Source organism: Echeneis naucrates, chromosome 1 (genome assembly GCF_900963305.1).
Source record: "Echeneis naucrates chromosome 1, fEcheNa1.1, whole genome shotgun sequence".
Lineage (NCBI taxonomy): Eukaryota > Metazoa > Chordata > Actinopteri > Carangiformes > Echeneidae > Echeneis > Echeneis naucrates.
Genome location: NC_042511.1, coordinates 14,010,929 through 14,032,838, shown reverse-complemented (window position 1 = coordinate 14,032,838; position 21,910 = coordinate 14,010,929). Strand labels below are relative to the sequence as shown.

The 21,910-nt window shown below is 43.6% G+C and overlaps 1 protein-coding gene across 5 annotated transcripts in view; it reads right to left on the bottom strand.

Moving 5' to 3' along the window:
- slit2 (slit homolog 2 (Drosophila)) overlaps positions 1-20,499 on the bottom strand; it is a 78,933-nt gene extending 58,434 nt beyond the window's left edge. For 3 of the 5 annotated variants that reach the window (XM_029499034.1, XM_029498952.1, XM_029498870.1), the window contains exons 1-4: positions 19,434-19,696; positions 18,402-18,473; positions 16,744-16,815; positions 10,480-10,551 (exon numbers count right to left, since the gene is read on the bottom strand). In XM_029499034.1, the coding sequence (XP_029354894.1) occupies positions 10,480-10,551; positions 16,744-16,815; positions 18,402-18,473; positions 19,434-19,654 (437 nt within the window). In that variant the 5' untranslated portion in view covers positions 19,655-19,696. Of the gene's footprint in view, positions 1-10,479; positions 10,552-16,743; positions 16,816-18,401; positions 18,474-19,433; positions 19,697-19,772 lie in introns of those variants that run through there. The other 2 variants (XM_029498788.1, XM_029498706.1) reach the window with 2 other exon arrangements.
- Positions 20,500-21,910: the final 1,411 nt, after the last annotated feature.

Sequence of the window (21,910 nt, the reverse complement as noted above, 5' to 3'; positions counted from 1 at the left end):
CAACCTGTGGTTGCAAACCTGCTGATCTATCACTCGTCCACGGCTACAGAGCTACACTATCAAATTCAAAACTTTCTTCACGGAACCTTCATGTTTCATTTCCTCTGGCAATAGCACTCGTTTTGTGTAGCAACGCGCTTTAATTGTGCGTCTCTGATTTTAAACTCTCTTAAAGTGACAGTGACTGATGTGTTGTGGGTCCGTTTCTGGCCTGTGTCCTCACATTACGTAAACATAGTGCGTTTTAATGAGCCTGGGTCGCTGTGGTCACTTCAAACACACTCAGCTTTTGGTGAAATAATGTGAGAGGCTCTAAACTTGTGAGCAACATCTCTGGGAGGAATCACCGGTCAGCTCCCAGTTTCCTCTTGTGGTTTCTTCTGCATCATTACCATGGATGAGGGTCTTGCATAAGCCTCTCCAAACCAATGTGTTAGGTTCGGGGGAGAGAGCTGGGCAGGGGGGGGAGTGGGGCGAGAGAGGCAGGCAAGAAAGAGTGTGAGAGGGAAAAGACTTAAGATAAAGGTGCTGGAAAGAGAAAAGGAAGATAATAGTGGAGCGGGGAGAGAGAGAGAGAGAGACAAGGAGGGGAAGAAAATGGGGAAACCAAAAAAGACCAAGCGAGCAGGAGAGGTAGAGGGGGAGGGAGGTGAGGTTTTCTTTTGTGGTGGTTGCAGAGTGACAGGGGTGCCAATGGAGTGGCCAGCGATGACAGTCCCGCTGGAGAATGCCGGCTATGCCAGTGGAGTGGCACTAATGGAGCCAGAGAGGGGATGCAGTTGCCTGCCCCAGAGGGGGGATATTGTGCGACTGGACAAGGCGGCTTGAAACAGAGCCAAGATGGAGGATTAGAGAGGAGGGAGGGAGGCATCCAGGGTAGAGAAAGACAGCCATGTTAGGTCTGCTGACTGATTGACATAAACTGAACCCTAGTTTTCATTTGACTGGCAAGAGTGCGCCGCTACTGAAAAGTTTCGACTTTTTCTGTGGTTTTCTGAGGGAACAAGGACTTGGTAACAGGTGAATTGTGTTACTGTTAATAAACCATGAATACAGGTTTGTCCTTTGTTTCCCCCTGAATAAGCCATTATTCAGTGGCATTGTTATAAAATACATTTTCTGGGTGTCTTCTGCAATAATTCAGTCATTCCCCCACAATGCAGCCTGGCAAAGATTCAGTCTGACGTATGATTTTATATCCTTGAGAAAAATGAGATCTCTAGAATTTTAAATAAGGTTTGGCTGGTTTAAACTTTTTTTTTTTTTTTTTTTTTTTGCTGCACAGTGAGCTGATCTTGACTAAGTCAGTGGCAATCTCAAACAGTTTGACATTTTGGGAAATGTACTTAACCCTCTTACCAACAGGGTTTGTGTACCCAACTGTTTCTTGGCCAGACACACAAGTTTCTGTCCAGCCACAAAATAATCTGTTTGCTTTGCCAAGTGATTTAGTGTGTTAATTTCTGAGCTTTAAAGGTGCTGGTACAACCTTAAATTAACAAGGCACTGGTTGTTTAGATTCACCCCACGGCCACAAGAGTGGTATCAATCTTCTGGTCTTGTTCTGAACAAGAAATAAAATATTTGTACAGCTAAATCTAAAGAGGTAATTCCCAGTTACAGTCTTCCACCGTACAGAAAACACGCATGCCAACAAGTGTAAAGTCAGAGCTGTCTCTTCCTCCTCTTCCTCCCCCTCCTCCTCCACGTGGATTTGCAGAGCAAGCAGGGGTCAATATTGCTGAGTAGCTGTGATTAGGGTGAGTAGAGGAGCGTTGCATGATGAATTGTCGTGATTATTCCGTAATCCCTACCATAATTCATCGGCCAGGCTGACTCATCCATCAGGACAAAGCCCGGATCCATACGTGCAGTTAGCCTAAAGAGACAAGTTGCTGCATAGGGAAAGGGAAATATCCCGATAATTCCCCAGCTGCGTAACACCAGTGTTAACTTCATATTATTAAGTTAAGCACTGAGGCTAAAGTGAATGAAAGGATGAGAAGAGGCAGACGTAAAACAGAGTGGCGGAAGTGGAGGGGATGCAGGATGATTTAAATTCTTTGTTGGGAGATATTACTGCACACAGTGACCCTTAATCACACACAGGCAAGGTGGGGAAATGCTTTGATGATCTAGACGACCCCACACACGCACAATGATTCACACACACTCTTCTATCATGACTACTTGCTTCCAGGTAAGCTCTTCCTGGCGTTGGATAGGTATGTAACCCTCCCTCGCAATAATCCACACTCGGGTTACGCATCGACACACATACACACATTTGCACACATACACACCTCGGAACTTCTGTCTGACAGACATGCTGGCTCCAGGCTTCAGGCTACCTGCCATCTACAGTAAGTACTGACATACCTTTCTCCTTTCCTTTTCCCCTCTAGCTCTCCTCCTGTCTTTCCTTTCCCTGTCCCCCACTTTTTACTTCTTTCACTACTTTACAGATCTTTCTTTTTTCTTTTTTTTTTTTCTTCACAGTTAACTCACAATGGAGCAAACACTTCTGTCTTCACCTTGGTAAATTCCTCCCTGCTCTTTTTTTCCACACCATTTAAGAGCGCAAACATGTCTCTAATCTTTCCTTTAAATACCCTTCATTCAGTCAGTCTGTCTGTATCCATCCCTGCTCTCTGTCTCTCTGTCTCTTTTTATTTATTTCTTTTTTTTTTTTTTTTTGCCCTAATGCTCTCGCCTCTTTCTGTAATCTGATGGGCAAAGCAATGGCGTCACTGCTGGCTTGTCCATTACCCTGGATATCTCATCAGCTGATGATGATGCTCCCTGACCTTTCACCTCAGAGCTGTGACCTCTGACCCTCACACACCATGAGCGACAGGTGATTGATTGAGCTGCTTTCAGGCCACTAAATTAACCAGCATAAAACTGAAATTTGTATGGTGGATTAAAACAGATCTTAAAATATGTTTTAGGTTAAGCATACACTGCATACAATGTATGAAATGATTGCACTGGAAATAGTTTAAAAAGATTTTGGCTTTTACAAATTGAACTCTCTCTAAAATTAGATTTGACTAGCGTTGAGTTAGTCACAAAAAAAAGGATGGGCGGACCTACAGAACCCCAAGAAACACACAAAATATTTAAAATTGAAAGTAGTGTGTACAGTCCTTAATATCTTTCTCCTTATGGTCATAGCTGTATCAGAGGGAGAATGTACACGGACTCCTCTGATAAAAATGATAAAAAATGAAGTGAATTAGAAAAACTTAAAACTGAAACACCACGACCTCCAAAAATATGAAACTACATGTACTACGAAACCAGTGAAACTAGTGAAGGTTTTGCTATTTTGTACAAATCTGAAGATGAAACAAAGTTAACCGAATAGCAGAGTAAAATTAAAAAAAATAAATAAATAAAGCAAACAAATACACAAAACCCTTCCAGTGCTCAACTGTGGAGTGTACTTTAGCCGTGGTCAAAGTCAAGCAGGGCGTTTTCATATCTTTACATTCTGTCTTTATAACATAATCTTTTGTACTGGTGCCCTCATTGTAATGCCAGCTCAGCTGCCCTCTCCCAATCACTCCAAAATGAATTACAGCATTGTGTTGGGATTTGAAAGGCCAAATCACTTCTTAGGAATGAGTGGCCTTGAGCAATTCAGATAGGCGGTTGTATGATTCACATGATGGTAAGTGAGTAAGTCACTGACACTCAACACCTCAACGCTGTTAGTTTATAAAGAAGGTGATTCATATCGCGTACACAGATGACATGGAAATATCCGAAAACACAAACTCAGCCACAGGAAAAAAAAAATAAAAAGACAATTTTCCTGTTTGGCTGAATACAATCTGCGGGATCCAAGAGTCCAAATGAAAACATTTCTTGGACAATATGGCTTTGTATATGCTGAAAAGAGCTGTTTTCTGTGTGTGTATGTGTTGTGTTGGTGTGTATGCGTGTGTGATAGTGTTTATATCTGTTAAAAGTGCATTCAGAGGAACAGGAGGGGGCAGGAAATATTGCTGAATGGTAAAGCGGTGTGTTTGTGCCAGTATGTGTCTATGTTTGGGAGGGAGAAAGGAAGAGGGGAAGAGAGAGAGAGGGAGAGGCCCATCGATGGAGGCCTCGGGCTGCAAAGGCTTAACTTCATTTCCTTCAACAGACATAATGGCAGATATTTGCATATACTATGTACACAAAGTCAGTGGCCAAGTAGCTTCTCATCCTAAACACTGCAACCAGCCTTGCAACCAGAAGATACTGATCTTTTTCAAAGCAGCAAACGTAAATAATCCTTTTCAACGTAAATGATCAGACACAGAAGTTTTCTTCTGCGTTTCCACACAGGAATACAAAGAGCCAGTATGACCTTGTGTTACTGTGGATAAAATAGCAGGTAAATTCGGTCAGATTGGAGCACAAAGGTACAACTTTTGCATCAGCCCTACAGAGAAATTTCCGCTGGGAACTATCTCAAAGAAATTTGTGGGTTTGACAGAGTTTTGTATACTTGCAAGGTGTACGGAGAATAAAAGCCGAAAGTAACAAATTCTTTAGTCTATTTATTCTAAGTGCTCTCCAACCTCTCTACCCTGTCTTCTCCACAAAAACATTTAGCTACTCACTTCTTTTACAATTTTATTTTAAAAATGCCCAGAAAGAAATTTAGTATTTCAGTAAAAGTATCTAAAACTAAAAATTTATCTGGGACTGTTTTGTGTTGCAGATTCGATACACTTTTAATGTGCTAAGAATTCTTGAAACCACAACAGTGAATAGCATTCGTTCATTCATCCGGGAGGATTTATAAAGTATTTCTGATTCTGAATATGGGAAATAAACCGCAAAGCTCAAAGTCTCGGCAATGACAGAACATGTCTCTTTGTGCAACAGCTTCTCAACAATGGAGGCCTATGGTACTGAGAAATATGATACGTCAGGCTTTGCCAACACTTGTTAGTTGGATCAGCTCACTGTTGATTTCTTCCCTTCATAGGATTTTTTTGACAGTAAGGAAAAATGAGTCATAATGTAACATTATGAAACTGAACAAGCTTTGGTTTGCAATCACTTGGCCCTGAACTGAAGTGATTGAATTAAAATGGATGATATATGTGTGAATACCCAATGGCTGATAATGTCTTTTAAAAATCATATTGGTCTTGTCACAAAGTTGTTTAGAATATAATAAACTCCCAGATAATCTCTTCCCATAAAGAGAGGTTTAATTTGTCATGATGCTTGTTAGTGAGTGGAAGGAGATTCCTCCTCCCCTCTTCGATAAATCATCTCCTGCTTAGATCCCTTGACTGAAGCATTCTTCACCTTTGACCTCTGCAGGACCCAGAGGTCATCGTCACTGTGGCAACTAAAATGCCAAATGCTCTCTGTCTTAATGAAAAAACATTATTTACTCAGAGAAAATTTCATTTTCACTACCTTTGACCTCTCTCTTCCTTTTCCTTTCTCCTCCCCGTCCTCCTCCCTATGTGTTAGTTAACTGTCGACATGCTGGGAAAGCCCACATACTAAAAGACGCCTGCGCTCTTGTGCCTATTATGTCAAGCCTGTCATCTCGGCCGAGGTGGTATGTGTGTGTGTGTGTGTGTGTTTGAGAGAGTGTGTGTGTGTGTGAAGCGAGGTTAAGCTCTCACAGAAGACAAAGCCACATCCTTAAAGGCTGCTAAGCAACAATGCCGCCTGGTGAAGCCTCATCAGGGCACCGTTTAGCAGAGGATTAGAGACTATTACGCACACATAAACACACACACCCAAAACTCTTTAATTCAAACCCCATACCACTTTAACTCCGTTCTATGTGTGTGTGTGAGGGTGCAGTGAGTTGACTTTTTTTTGTGCGTTGATGATGAGGATTGAGGTCCAAGTAAATTTCTTGAGCTCTCTCACTCTCTTTCTCTCTCTCACTCTCTCACACACAAAAATACATCATCTTGTTTTCTCTCTCGCCTTTCCGTATGTTTCCTTTGAGCTGTTTTTAAGTGTAAATGAAGACAAATACGTTAGATCTGTGTGGAGTGATAAAGTCAGCATGAAAAATATTTTGCGTTAGATTCTGTTTATCTTTGCCTGAACAATGACTGCTGCTTCTTTGTTGCAGTCTTCTTCCTGCACCAACGTCACTCATTTGGACAACTGCTGCCGCCAACACCTTGCCTCAATGCACCACACTACTAATAAATACATCACGGTTTTTCATTTCTTTTTGCTGATTTCCTGGAGGTTTTTGAATCAGTCTTCCACTGGATCACGGCTTATCTGAGCCTGAATTGTATGCACATCTTGGTATGTTACACTCAGGGAAACGCAGTGAAAGCTGCCTTGGTGGGATGTTGGAGAGAAGCGGCCAAGTAACAAAATAACACAAGCAAACACACACTCACCCGCAAACACACACAAACACTGTCCCATCAATCTACTCTCATACTGAAGCATAACCAGACTTTTCAGCGGTGGAAGCAGTGACCCATTCTCTTATCCTCCCATCACCCCATCCCTTCATCAACCCCTCTTTCATCTCTCCCTCTTTCATCTCACTACTGATTTCTGCCCAGCAATGGGGAAGAGAGAGAGCTGGCAGGGAGAACGAGAGGAAATGTGTCTGCACTTTCGGCAATATACAAAGGTTAAAAAGTATTCATAGTGTCCAGTGCTACAGTCGTAGTTTTAAAATAAAATGAATATGGGGATTATCGTATGTGATGCATTCCTAATTTCTTTCATCTGTAGTGCTGTAGTAGCAACCAATATGTCTTGTCTTTCCTCTTTGTTGCTGAGGGTCACTTTCAGTTGTTTACTTTTCATTTAATCTAACAATAATATGCGATCTGGAATCTGGAAGTTAACACTTGCTGTCTTAACTTCACAAATTCTGTCATATATTTGCTTTTTGCCTTCAAATGCTTAGCGATTTTCAAAGCTTATCTGATTTAATCTTGCACGGTTTAAAATTCGTGATTGGTAATCACAACAAAAGTGGAGAGAAGAGGGAAATCAGTGAGACCAGTCTCAGTGTCGTGCCATATCACTTTTTACTGCCACCATCAGAAAAACATACTTCCATTCGTGTGCGTGTGTGTGTCCGTGTACGGGTTGCGATCTCAAGGTCGAAACTTTGATTTGCCTGAATGGGGAAAGTCTTGGTTGTTGCCCAGTGCCGTGAGGTTTTACTGGCCCGTCTTGTTTTACAGAGTCTTTCTAATGAACTGTGTCTGTTTGAGCCATTGTTCAAAGCGTCTCACTGCTCTCCTCGTTCCTTTCTTTGTCTCTCACCCCTTTCACGGAGCAGACAGTCACAGCTGCGGTCTTCAGTATTACTGTGGTGTGGATACAGCGATCAACAAAAGGAATCAGGAGGCCTGTCTCTCTTTATGTGTGTGTGTTAGAGAGACAGTAGTTAGTTGTCGGGGACGTGCCCACCACATGGCTTCTCCAGATGTGTGTCTACATAACCTAATAGAGTCTGGGCCCTTGGGTGTTGGGGGGAGGCTTAATTTGTGTGTGTGGTTTGGGAGATGCAGGGTTGGGGGTGCAGACGCAGGTGTTTTAAATGAGATGGATGAGGACACAGGGGTTTTATAAGAACTCACTTACTGCTCTCTCTCTGATGTTTTTCTGTCACATATCTGTGTGATGTCGTTCACTCAGAAACCCTCTCAGTCAGCTGGGAGGTCTATTCGTTTATGAACAAATTTAAATGAGGAAATGTATTTTTGATGACATACAATTGATGCAGCCCGCGTTATAATTTGTTATTATTCTTTTTTTCTTTTTTTTACTTTAGCATCAACATAATTGGACAAAAACACTGAATGCATATGAGAAATGACGAGATATTGCACTCACCTTACTTATGGTTAGGTTGAGATGACTAAAAACTGCTAAGGTTAGAGATGAATGACCTTGATGAGGCAGCATGATGTTGTCTAATAGCCTGCATTTTTGAAATATTTACATCAAGGCCCAGAATATAAATAAAGTCTTGGGCTGTGTTCTAGATCAGTCCCTTCTCCACTCACTCACTACTCCCTTTACAATAGACACAAAATAATTCACTCTCTAGTGAGCAGTCAATCTGGATTTGAAACACTTATGAGTCATCCTCATGTGAGGTCATCGCTCACAAGAGTAGTGCCACAAGAGGTTAATTTTCTTATCTACAAACTGCAATGCATTGTGGGATTGTTAGCAGTGAGAAGTCTAAATTCGAATATGTGTTTACTGCAGAACTATCCAGTTTGAATTTGAACCAAACGATATTTATGACTACCTTATGAAAAGGAGAGCAAAAAAATAACCAAAGTTTTATTTCACCTATTGTTAACCAAACTATTCAAATTTCTTTTTTTGAAGTGTGGCAGTTTATAGCGTATGTGATAATGTCCTCAGATGGGTTCTGGTAGACCCAAGTACAACTTCTTGGGCTAATTTATGTTCTCACTACGTGCCTGCATTATGTTTAGCTGTTCTGTGTTTTGGTGCATTAACATTAAGCACGTATTTGACAAGCTGAATGTCATTTCGTCTCTTATTTTCATGCGTAACTTCATCGATACAGAAGTGATGATACAGCAGTACCTTTATTGAATGCCTCAGATATGCTAATGCAGTGCTCAGAGCAGAGCTGATGGCGTGCAGCAGATGACAGCATGAGCATTTCATCTGAGACTTGGGACTTGACTTGGATTTGCAAAAACGTGTTGTTTCATTCCCACATTGAACCAAACTAAACTGAGCAAAAAGCTTGTGGTTCTGGTTAATTTTGAAAAATCCGTCTTGAGCAAACGTTGAACACATAAAGCACATGCTCACACACACATATATACACAGATTTTCCGAGCCCCAAAAAAGTGAAAACATAATTTTCATAATAGCAGGTTGAGCAAGTGTTCATTTATAGCAGCAATGTCGCAAAAACCAAAGTCGGTGCAGTTTACACATATCTTCTGACCTCAATATAAAACTTAACAAGATTCCACTTCAGAGGTTCTCAAGGGTTTCTTGTTTTGTTTGCTAAAAATACAAATATGCTGTTGGGGGTGTAGGAGGAGACATAAAATTTAATATTGGCCAAACATCACAAAGTCATATTGGCTTAGCCTCATGGTTTTCATTCATTTTGAATAACTTCTATACGTTTGACAAATCTGCTCGCAGCATTATGGCTGCAATACAAACATTTTGGCAACCTGCATTTTCATTATCATCCAGCAATTTTCAAAAACAAATAAATAAAAAGTTTCTCTGTGGGTTTCTGGTCTTAGCATACCCGCTCCTAAACATACACACACCTGGGGAGGTGAGGCTCTGACATACATGCAGAATTAACATGGATAAATATAAGCACTAAAACTCAAAGCGCACACACACGCGCGCACACACACACACACACACACACACCAACACACAGAGGCCTCTTGTCTGCGACAGCTGAGCAGAGAGCAGTATATCCGAGTTGTATTTTTACCTCAGCCCACACGCTGAGCAAAATGCCAACTCTCGGCCTTGAGAAACTCAGAGGCACACACACACACACACACACACAAACACAAACACATTCAGAAATGCATACGCACATTGCAGACGCACACCCTCAGACCCGACAGGTCAAGACCAGCCAACCACCGTAGCTGCCACAGAACATAAACAACTTTCACACACTCTGTGAATCATCTGAGCGTTTCAATATTGTTTTAGATAAATATATTCGGCCACATATATAAATATATGGAACCATAATTACTCCCCGAGACCACAAATAACCATGACGGGAAGTTAGTTCCCACTGTTTCAGCAGCATGGCAGCCCAGCCCTACAGTACTGGAAATCCACAGCCTGGTTTTACGGTACAGACAGCCAGGCTTAGAGCAAAGAGCGGAAGGCGCTCGACAACAACAAACAGCGATTTGAACACAAACTAGAACTCGTATCTTCGCCTGTGAAACACAAGATGTGACTTCAGAAGAGAGAGCTGCTTCTAGGTTTCACTGCTTATGCCTTGATCTGTCATGTTCACTTTCTCCACTCCATCCTCTCACACACTCATACACACAAACTCACACACACACACACACACACACACACACACACACACACACACACACACACACACTCCCAGTGGGCAGCAGCTGTTGGAGTGCTAATCTCCATTAGCTACTGAACTGGCTTCTATTGAGAGGGCCATGTAAAATCTGTTCACTCACTCATCTAACTCCTTCATCCAAGTAAAACAGCTCGGCTGCATCAGCAAGAAAACAGTTATTTTTTCCTGCATGACACAGTGTCTGTAACATATTCCGACAAATCACTTCAAGTCATCGTCAATATATTTTAGACACAAACACAATACTACTTGCACCAACAATTCATCTGAACGACTTCAATCCACTGGCGAAATTGAAAAATATTGTAGTAGCCAATGCAGAGGGATAGAGTGATGATAGGAAAAAAAAGAAATAAAACAACACTTACAGTCTGTAAAGCTTTGTCGTTCCCAGGAAAAGCAGCTCAGGAAAGACGGCCAGATTATTCCGATTCAGGCGCCTGGAAAAACACAGCATAAATTAGAGAATAAGGTCTATCAAGCCACTTCCAGTCAGTATTGGTAAAGCGGTTACATGTGTGTGTGATTAGCTTTTTTTAATGTTAGATTTGTATTTCCTGATCAGCAAATCCAATTTTGGTTTCATTTCAATGCAAATCAGCTTTCTTTGAGGAAGTATGGAAGTATTGGAAGATTAATAGAGACACACACACATACAGTCATGTATGGATTCTTAAAAAAAAGAAAGAACAGAATCCAGGTTACTTGATTTAAGGGGTACAACATGGCTGCCAGACAAACAGTGAACTCTGGAAGGATGAACGGAAGGTGGGGAGAAAGATGAGAGAAGGGGTTTGGATGAAGGGAAGGGGGGACTTTTTACCACAAAGGCGGAGGAGAGGAGACGATGTGGGAAAAACAAACAGGCAGTCTGGCCGGGCTACCGAATGTGTGAAAAGGACCCCACTGAGTAAACAAGGCCCTCACAGGGAAAGAACTCACAACAACCCATCATCACATACACTCACACACACACACAGAAGAGTTGCGAGAACTTGGGTGAGTTTAATAATCTGGGTGCGATCATTTAACCCTATTTGAGTGGAGTGAAGAGGTTTGTGTGCTGGTATGTGTTGGTGTGTGTAGCAGTGCCTTGATGTGAGTTAAAGAGTGAGGCAACTGAGTGACACAGTGAGAGACAAGCTGCTGAAACAGTTTAACCCTGACACACACACACACACACACACACACACACACACACACACATTGACAGGCTCCACAACATTGCTGTGCTGGCTGCTACAGCAGACGAATGATGAAGAGATGGAAAAATAGAGGAAAAACATTAGAGGACCGATGTCAAACGAATAGGAAACTTAGAAAAGTCATATTGATTGCAATGCCACAAACAAAAATGTCACAAACTCCATTCAACGCTCTTAAAAGCCTCTCTCTAATTCCCCCCCCCCCCCCGTCCTCGTCTTTCACCTGTTCCTGCTGCACTACACACTGCGGTGGACTCTCCTTAAATAACGTCAGCCCCTCTGTGTCCATCTTCCACCCACAAGTGCACCAATATATGAGCGCACTCAGTCACATGCACGCACATTCACACTCTACAGTTACATCAGAGGCCACTTAAATATTTAACATCCCGCAAAAGTGATGTGTCTGAATTATTCACTTCTCTTCGGTTAACGCCGGCTCTGGCGGCTAAGAGCCCCACGTGGTCCCGCGGAGAGGTCCACTCCCCCTTCGGGCCATGCCCAGCCACGAGCACCCGTTAGTGGGCTAGACCTCCTCTGGGAGTGTGCATGGACTGGTGCTGCAGGTGGGGAGGAGGAAGGAGGACAGAGAGGGGGTATGATCTCATCATCTTAAAATAGATGCAATGCTGTCAGACTGGGAGACTGAGAAAATGAAGTATAGATAAAAATCGGTCTGGCTGCTCTGCATTTAAATGCTTTTTAGAAATTTGAGAGCTTGAGCAGCTTATTGTCACCTCAGGCATCAGGCGTTTTAGGTCCACGCTCAAAGTAACACAAAAATGGTTTATTAGGCAAGAAATTTAAAACTGATTGGGCCTGTCTTGCGTAACGTTTTCTTTTTTCTTTTGATTACATTTATCACTTAGGGAAGCATCATTGTTATGAATGTCCCAACTTGATGTGATCAACATCACACTACATTTACTGAACTAGCTCAAACTCAACGCTTTCATTAACTGCTTTGAACAAAAATTTTGTGTAAGTGTGTGAGGTGGAAATCGGGCATTACTTTGAACAATTGGACCTTTTTCATTTATTCATCTTCCACCGCTTATTTGTTTTCAGGTCGCTGGTGTGCGGGAGCCAATCCCAGCCTGTATTGGGTGAGGGCGGGGTACACCTTAGACAGGTCACCAGTCCATCACAGGGCCAACACACAGAGACAGACAGAGACCAACAACCACTCAGACCTACGGACAATTTAGAGTCACCAATTAACCCAAACATGATGTCTTTGGTGGGGGGAAACTGGAGTACCCGGAAGAAACCCACACGAGTAGAACATGCTAACTCCGCCCAGAAAGGCCCCAGGCCTGGGAACCAAACCCGCAACCCTCATTTAATGGGGCAACAGCGCTAACCCTGCCCTGCGCTGCCCTGAATTGTTTTTATCAGTGCCAATGTTTCAGTGTTTAAGGTTATGTTGTGGAGCAACGTTTTGATGTGTTGTATCCTGTTTTGTTTGCTCATCTGTGTGGCTGGTGTGATATGTATTCCTTTGGTCACACTATTTCAGAAATCAATGGGGTGATGCCAAGTGCCATGTTATTCATACAGTCCATTGGCTGGACTACAATAGAACGTTTCTTTGATTACTTTGATTAGTGCTTTGGTTCCAGCCGTGAAGAAAAGTATATTTCAAAGCTGTTCCCCGGTGCGCTCATGTGTTTCCCTCTGTGTGTGTGTGTGTGTGTGTGTGTGTGTGTGTGTGTATTGTAAACAGCCTCAAAGTTCTTCCGCATTCATGTCTCATTAGTCAAAGTCTGGCTGAAAGTGAATGAAGACAGCGTAGCCAGCAGTCTGAGGTGTGAGACTTACTCCACTAAGCTAATGTCACACTGCAGTGTGGTGATAATCCCTGCAGTCATAAACAGATGCTAGAGGGCCACAAACCACACAGTAAACACGCACACAGTAAACACGCACACACACACACGCACACATATTTCTACAAATACATTCTGTGTGCGAAATCTTTGCACACACATTCAAAACCACACAAATATAACACACCCATGAGCCTCATAGGTGTGCAGTACTATAATACTACACACTCTGGCTGAAATAGGAAATAACAAACCACCTCAGAAACCAATTATTCCTCGACTGATGCAACTGCTGCCAAAATACACATTTTTCACAAATGTCTGTGGCACACACAATATACAGTACATATGGTGTGCGTCTGTATCTAGACTGCCAGTTTATGTGTTTGGTTCACAATTTGTGAATCTGTAGTGAACTAAGTCCATCATCCAAGCAAGGTTTACAAGATGATCTGCTTTGTCATTTAAACACTAATGATAGATAACATCTCTGCCCTAAAACACAAACATGAGGAAATGTAGTCTTCTCACCTGACCCCTGAATTCCTTCGCTATCACCACAGACCATTTAAATTCAGGAGTACTGGAAAAGACTTTCCTCCAAACTGTGAGCTAACTGCTGTTTGCCAGCAAACATGGCATACACAGAGCCATGGCACAGACAGAAAGGGACCTGAGAAAATCTATCTCAAATTACTTTTTAGACCGAACTGCTGTGTTGAAATTGTTTTTCTGTGTGTATCTTCAGAGCGCAGATCATTTCAAGTTGCTCAATGAAAATGGAAAAAAAAAACAACAAACAACAAACAATAAAAAATCAACAACAGTGCAATCTTCGCCCCAAAGGCTTGAGAACTTATCATTTAGCACTAATCCAGGGCTTTTGTTTGAAATCTATTTCCGTCTTTCTGGCCTCACTGTTACAACTATCTTTAGATATTCAGATTGTCCTCACATATTACAACATAATCACTTGGTTTGAGATGTCATTATCTAGTTTGCTATCACTCTTAGACATATTTCCCTACCTGTAATCAGTTTTTCAATTATTCATTGCCGTTGGAATAATCTTTTAACATTGTAATTATTCAATTACATGCTAATTATCTCAGTCTTTATCTCACTGTTCTCTGAAATCATTCTCTCCACACCTGTAATTACTGTTTTGTTTCTCTCTGTATCTCTGTGGCTCTTATCTCATTCCATCACTGTGAGATGGAATGAGATAGAGGCTATAAACCAGTCAAATGTGAGAGGAGGATAAGAGGATCAGGAACTCCTCTCTTCCCTGTTTTGCACCCACAGGCAGGAGGTTAGGAATGTATGACATGCACAGCACAACCGAGGGTGAATGAGATTGGTGGGTATGGAAGAAAAACACGAGGAGAGGCTGAAGTATGAATGAAAGAGAAGACAGGACACTTGAGTGTGTGTGTGTGTGTGTGTGTGTGGGGGGGGGGGGGTCAAACATGTGTGGTCAAAATCCAAATAAATCCAAACCTGACGGAGCAGCCTAGCATAAGTAAGTGCGCATGCATGAGTGTATCCATACCCATGGATGTTTTTACATATGTGCATCTATGCATTGTGCCACACCCCCTTTTGGCCACCTACCCCTCCTCCATACCCCCCAGCTACTGACCAACACCTGCCCCCGCCCTGCCCAGGCCTGCAGGGCCAGTCGCAAAAGAGGATGAGACGGGGGAACCGTTTTCCACCCTGGTGGGGGGCAGTCAATGTGGATCCGTCACTCCAGCTTAGGGCCCTCTCCTCTGGGCAGCGGTGCCCAGCAGGCCTCTTCCAGCCCCCTCCAGGGTACAGCGGCCTTTGAAATGAGCCCCCAGACTCCAGACTCCGGAGATGTGCCTTTGTTCAGCGGCTGCAGGGGGGCATTGATGACTGACTCCATCTTTGTGTTTGTGAACATGCCACGCTAGAGACGCTGAATTACAGTTGAAAACCCTTGTGGGGACAACACTAAACAGTCACGTTATGTCAGTAAGTTAGCTTCTGTCAAAGGTGTTTGTAGCCGGCAGAGGCAGGACAGAGTAAACGACTGGACTAAACAAGCATATAATCTGACTGTACATGTCTCAGGTCTCATCTGCTTTTGACTGACTAGCCTGCATTATAAGTTCAAGTACTGCAGGCACAATCTCTTTGTACAGGGCATAATCAGTATGAAAGTTCACTGTCAAAGCAGCAGCCTAAGCAGTAATATTGACCTCTTTGTTCACTTCTTTTCCCAGAAGTGCTTAGCTGGACAGAATCCAGTGTTGGCTTCATGAGAAACACTGGCAGATTCCCTATATCAGTCCACAGAGCTGCTCCCTCAGTCAACAAAGAGCAGCTATAGTGCAGCATACAGCGGCGGTCATGACGCGATTCTTTTCACCCTTCAGACTCTCAAGAATTACCCAAAACAACTATCAACAGGATTAACTGTCTTCTTTTGATTTATGCACATCTATGTATGCGCACAGGGGGATAACGCAGGTATGGTTCATGTCAACGCGTGTGTGTGTGTGTGTGTGTGTGTGTGTGTGAGCAGCGAGGACATTTATACGTCTTTAATTAAAAGCTTGTCTCTAAACCTTCTCAGACTCGGTCACAGTCTGCTGCATTCCTGCAGGACACTGGCTGGCAGTCAGGCCACAAAACACGCAAACACACATACATATATGGACAAGTCACACATCAACCAAAGCTGACAGTCGACACAATGGACATATCAGCAGTCAGGGGTTCTCGTCCCCCTTCTGTCTTGCTCCCTCTCAGACACCCGAGACTTAATTATGCCATAACTGCCTTGGGGTCAGCTTCTGAATACCAGTGATTCCAGGCCAGTGCCATAACAACTTCTAGCTGCTCCTCAGTCACTCAGTCCTGTGAATCAATCTAAATTTTTTTTTTTTTTTTTTACACTAAGAAATCAGCAGCATTGTATCCTGACAGTCAGGTTGAATGATTATGAAGACAGGGTGATGACAAATTTAGGGAAAAATCGGAATAAATGCGAGCAAAGCTAATGAGAATGGGAGCAAAGGGAAGCAGAAGGGTCGCAGTATGAACTGAGTATGAAAATTATGGACAATTTCAGGGAGTTCCAAACAACTGTCAGTTGCAAAGGAAACATGATTTTTTTTGTTCGTTTTTTTTTTTTTTTTAATGTGTGTGTGTTTTTTAGTCCCCAATCCAAAATGGTGACTGCTGACGCAGATTGCAACCAAGATTTTTATGAAACGTATTTCACATTGTGTGACGTGCAATGATCCTGCAAGACTGCAGTTTCTGCACACTCTGTCAGGACCTTTGAACATCACTCTTTACTCCCGTCATATATCTTTTGGAAAAACTGCGCCCCTCCACCTGAGTTACCATTATCTTATTTAAACACTTGAAGGGGCTTTTCGCATTTCATTTGTCACCCATTTGTCCATTTCAATGTGCATGCACCTATGTGAAAATGAAAAACTGGCATCTGCTTGGCACGTTTTTGGAAATGGATCCTTTTGAGGACAACCAATGTAAATATTACAAATGGCGAAAATGTGTTTAAGGACAAAATGGCGACTGCTTGGACAAAATAGTTACTCACAGTCTCTCTAGCTCCTTCAGGTCCTGGAAGGCTCCTCTCTCAATCGTAGTAATTTTGTTCTCCATTAGCTGTCTGGAAGAGAAACACCAGGAGAAAGTGAGAGCAGAAAACTGGTGGGAAAAAAGAAGAGAGAACACCAAGTGATAGAGAGACACATGGAGCGTGAGAACGGACAAGAAATAAATTGTACGGTGAAACTGTGAGAGGCCAAACAAGAGGAGAAAGGCTGGATGGGGGGGTCAGATAAGAGAGAGGGAGAAGAGGAAGAGCAGCTGAAGGAGAATGAGATAGGAAACAAGAGAAGCAAAGAGGGGTGAGAAGGAGGGAGAGATTGAGAAAATAGGTGACAGTGTGTGTGAAAAAAAAGAAGAAATGACAGATTGGTGGAGATAGTCTGAAACAGCAAGAGAGAGAGAGAGATGGAGAGAGGGGACAATCAACAGAAGGTCGACAGAGCCCCAAAATTGACTTTAAAACTGGTCCATCAGTTAGACAGCGACTCATCTATCATCCAATTCATTCTCTATCTAAACACAAAGCAGTGACTACTCATTCACTTACACTAGCCCAACTCCATCGGGAGCAGTGTGCTGACCAAGCCAAGCAGCCACACACACACACACACACACAGACAATTTCGTGGGCAGGAAAAGAAGGTACAAACATTAACAGGCTGTATGACTGGACAAGAAAGCTGCAGCTTGAATCATTTTCATTATGGACTCATCTGCTAATTTTCATTTTCCTCATCTAGTCGATGAAATGTCAAAGTGTTTCACGGACAGGCCCTCGCAGTTCTCCTGAAGCTATACTGATGTGTGTTACAGAAACCCAAAGGTATAATCAGATGATGACAATATGCTGTGTGTGTGTGTGTGTGTGTGTGTGTGTGTCTCAGATCCACTAATCAATTACTTTTTAGTTGCACATGTTCAGGGGTGTGTGTGGGTGCCCTGCAAACAGTGCGAAGACACACACACAAATAAGGACATAATCTCTGGTGGAATTCCAACAATGTGTATTCCTTTTAGCAGCTAAACAACACGCACACACACAAACAGAGGTTATCCCTGCCGCGATGTTGGAGCGGGCGAACCCTTAACCTGGATTCATCCCAGGTAGGAAACCTGTTGTTACATGACTCTTCTTCTTCTTTCCTTTCCTTCCACCCTTCCCTCCTTCTCGGCCGCATTCCTCCCGCAGCGGTTACACCTAATAACCGCTATCTCTTTCCCTCCTTGCCCTCCATCACTTCCTCGCCAGCGCGTTAATCACTCCAGCACATGGGCCCCGGGGCCCTGTGGTTAAAATAAGCCCCTCCTGACACTTCCACTGGCAGATTAGCGCGACGGCATTAACAGGTGCCGCTTGCTTTTCCGTTTAGACACATAACCCACATACTGAACGGATCGCCGGTGCAGGCGGTGCTGCATGCTGCAGCTCCAGCAGCTCCAGGAGCCCTGATGCTGAGCGGCCAGCAAACAGTTAAACCCGTGAGTGTGTGTGTGTGTGTGTGTGTGCGGACGGGGCTTCTTGGAAATGCAAGGTGCTGCTTGTCAGGGCTGTACGTGAAAGTATGTTTGTTTTCGCCTAAATGAGGAAGGAAGAAAAAAAAGGGGGGGAGGAAATAAAATAGGAAAACGAAAAAGGACACTTACAGCACTCTCAGATGCCTCAGTCCAGTAAAATCCGTCTTGGTGATTTTGGTGAGGTTGTTTGCATTCAGATCCCTTGGCAGAAAAAAAAAGTGATTGTCAGTACAATTTGGTGTCAATAAAAACAAGGACAAAGCAGGCGATGGTGTCTGCTGAACGGATTTTTTTTTTTTTTTTTTACATGATGTGCCGTGCTCAGTGCACAAACTGTCATTGGAGCTGCTGCTGTTGCGCCATACTGGGTAAATTTTAATTTCATCAAAGACTCGTGGACTAATAAAATACGGCCCTTTTTCTTTTTCTTTTTTCTTTTTTTTTTTTCAACTGAAAGCCACTTGTGCAAATCCGTTTTTGATTAACTTGCTGGTCTCCAGACAAACCGATGTGGTCTACAGAGGCTGTGCTAATGCAACAGTGCGAAACCACCGACACAACCGCAGCAGTGCCCCTAACTTCAGCTGCGCGACCAGCATTGAGATGTCCTTACATTTCACACAGGCCATCACAAGTCCAGCCTTTTTTTTTTTTTCTGTGCAGTTTTTTAAAATCATCACTTCACTTGGATGAAAGCACAGCTCACATTTAAACGCGCGCCTAAAGGGTAGGGTCTGACGTGTTAGTTTAAATCTGAGGTTATTAAGATATGGCTCCCAAGAGAGGAAGAAAAGTGCACCAATGGGCTATCAGCGTTCTGTTTAAGAGGATGAAGTATAAACAACTAAGATGTTCATCTCTATTTCGGCAACAGCAGAAAAAATGGCCATAAAAATACTGTCAGTGTAAAACACCTGACAGCGTGGTAAAATTGCTATGAACTCTTTAAACCGCTTCAGGAGAGAGGTTGAATTCAAAGCTTCTTTTTTTTTTTTTTATTTAAAGTAGGATAAGATTGGTGCATAGTTGTTACTCGGATGAAAAAATGAGTCATGTCCTGATAATTTTCCCAATGAAATGTGCCCAGACTGTTGGGACACCTGGGTTGCGCAGATACAATCCAAACTGCGCTGTTTTGAGCTTTCTCCCCTCGGTACTTACAGCCTCTCTGCGTTGCGGGGTATGTTCCTGGGCACGCTGCGGAGCCCTTGGCCGTGACAGTCCACCGTGGTGCCGGTGCAGGAACACTGGGCCGGGCACGGCTGGCCGTCCGCTCCGCCGGACAGGACCAGGACCAGGACCAGGACCAGGGCTGCCACCAGCAGCCCCTGTGCAGTCACCGGGGAGCGGCCAGGGCCAACAGGGCTCAGAGCTCCCACCATCACTGCGGCAAGTAGGGGTCCAATGTGAGACCCACAAAAAAAAAAAAACAAAAAAAAAAACTGAGAAAACACAAGGGCGTTGAAAAATAAAAGCCCCGCAATCCCTGAGAGAGCTCACCAAACTCTGCACGCAATGGGATGCCGTCCTCCTTCTCGCTGTCCACCCTTTTTTTTTTCAGGCGTGTGTTTCTGAAATTTATCGGCTTTGAATTTACATTTGGGTTTTCTGGGAGGGCTGTTGGTGTGTGGAGGCTGTGAGCCGGGAGTTTGGTCCCTCCGGGCAGGCAGGGGGAAGGTCGACTAGGCGGTAGACCGGCTCTCTCGCTGCGCTACAGCGGCGCAAACTTCCACATGTCCTCGGCATGCGGTGTCCAAATCCCCCCAGTGTGCGTTGTGACTGTGTGCGTACGTGCGTGTACGGTGTTTTTTTTTTTTTGTATGTGTGCCTGCGTGTGTGTGTGTGTGTGTGTGTGTGTGTAATGTCTGCGCGTGTGTCTGCGCGGAACCAAACCGGTGAAGCGGCTAGATCCTTGACCTGATCCAGAGAAACGCACTCTTTCTCACACACACACACACACACACACACACACACACACACACGCACGCACACACACGCGCGCGCACACACACACACCCACACACACTCCAGGTGAGGTTGTCTCGGTGGTTATTAATTCACAACACGCGTCCGGAGAGCAGAGCGGCGGCTGCGCTCGGTTTTCCCCCCAAAAACTGAGCAGAGGTCACCGCGGTGGAGAGGTATTGATTCCGATCAGATATCGATAACCGGTCAGTGACCGCAAGGGTGGAGGCGATGCGAGGGAGAAAAAAAAAAAGAAAAGCCCAGGGAAAGACCAGCGCGCAATACTATAATCCAACTCTGCGTGGTGCGTCAAAGCGCTGCTCCCGAGAGTGTGTGAGGGAGAGAGAGACAGAGCGAGAGAGAGAGAGAGAGAGAGAGAGAGACGGGAGGGGGGGGCGGGCACGTCTGCCACTGCGTCTGTCCAGGCAACTCTCTCTTTCTCTCTCGTTTTCACACACACACGCACGCACGCACGCACGCGCGCAGTCACAGACACACACTGCGTTTTCCCTGGAGGTAGCAGCAGGTTTCCAATTGGCCGTCTGTCAAACAGCAACAGTTTGGTCTCTGAAGGGGACTCCGCTTCTCTCCGCAGTGTCCCGGTCACCTGACGCCTCATTCCTCCGGCCTCGGGAAGGCGACAGAACTTCTTACAGACATTTAAAGTGGAGAATAGCAGAAACTCAATCGGACTGTCAAATCCCCCCGACTGTGTGTCAAACATCGGCTCCTCTGCAGGGAAGCCTCCGTTGGTCGGTTCCGTGTAGACACCTGTCTCCTGATTGTGGGGTCACTTCGCCCTCTGCAACTTTCATTTCCATCGTAACTGCAGTGCACATGAAAACTCAAACGAAGGTATCTGTAATCGTTATAAATAGAATCTGCTTTCAGTTTCAATTAAGAAAGTCTACAGTTGGCAGCAGCTTCTTAAATTAAGAATAATGAGGTACCGGAAATTAAAGCATTAAGTTAAATTGAGTAGGCATGCTGTTGCAGCAGACTTTCCAGAGCTCAAACGTCTTCCTTCATCTCACCATTCTTTAGGTGAAAGATATGTAAGGATGAAGGATGTCACTGGGCAGCTGGGAAGGACAATACATTACGCCAAAGATTAAGTGGAGAAAAAAAAAAATCCCTATCATATGTGAATAAAATGAATCCTTTATTGATGCCAGACAGATTATTTCCTCAGCGAGTTTCAACTAATTGTGCATGCAATGCTTTTAATAGACCATGCATATATTTTTGTTACTGTTTAAAGACAATAAGGGATCAGTTGTGTGAACATGTGTAGGCTACATGTGAACATTTGCTATATTACAGATTTCATTGTTTATATTTTTGAAATAGATATTAATCCTATGTTATGTAGGCTACCTCAATGGGCTATCTATATTTTGAAAGCTTTTGAGACTTCTATCCTCCCCCAGTTCTGGGTTGCAGATGGTTTACAGATACCTTTTAGATAGGTACCTCTCATTTAATTTTAGGGATGACCTCACACTTGAAACCTTTAGTTCACTCTCTAAAGATTGTTTTCATTAATTTGCATGTTATTTCCCAGTGTGTGCTTGTTCACGTTTTTTTAACTTTGCATTAACAACTGTGTTGTGCGACATGGATTATATGAATAAACTGGCACTGTATTATTCTTTACAAGTCTTGGAACAATG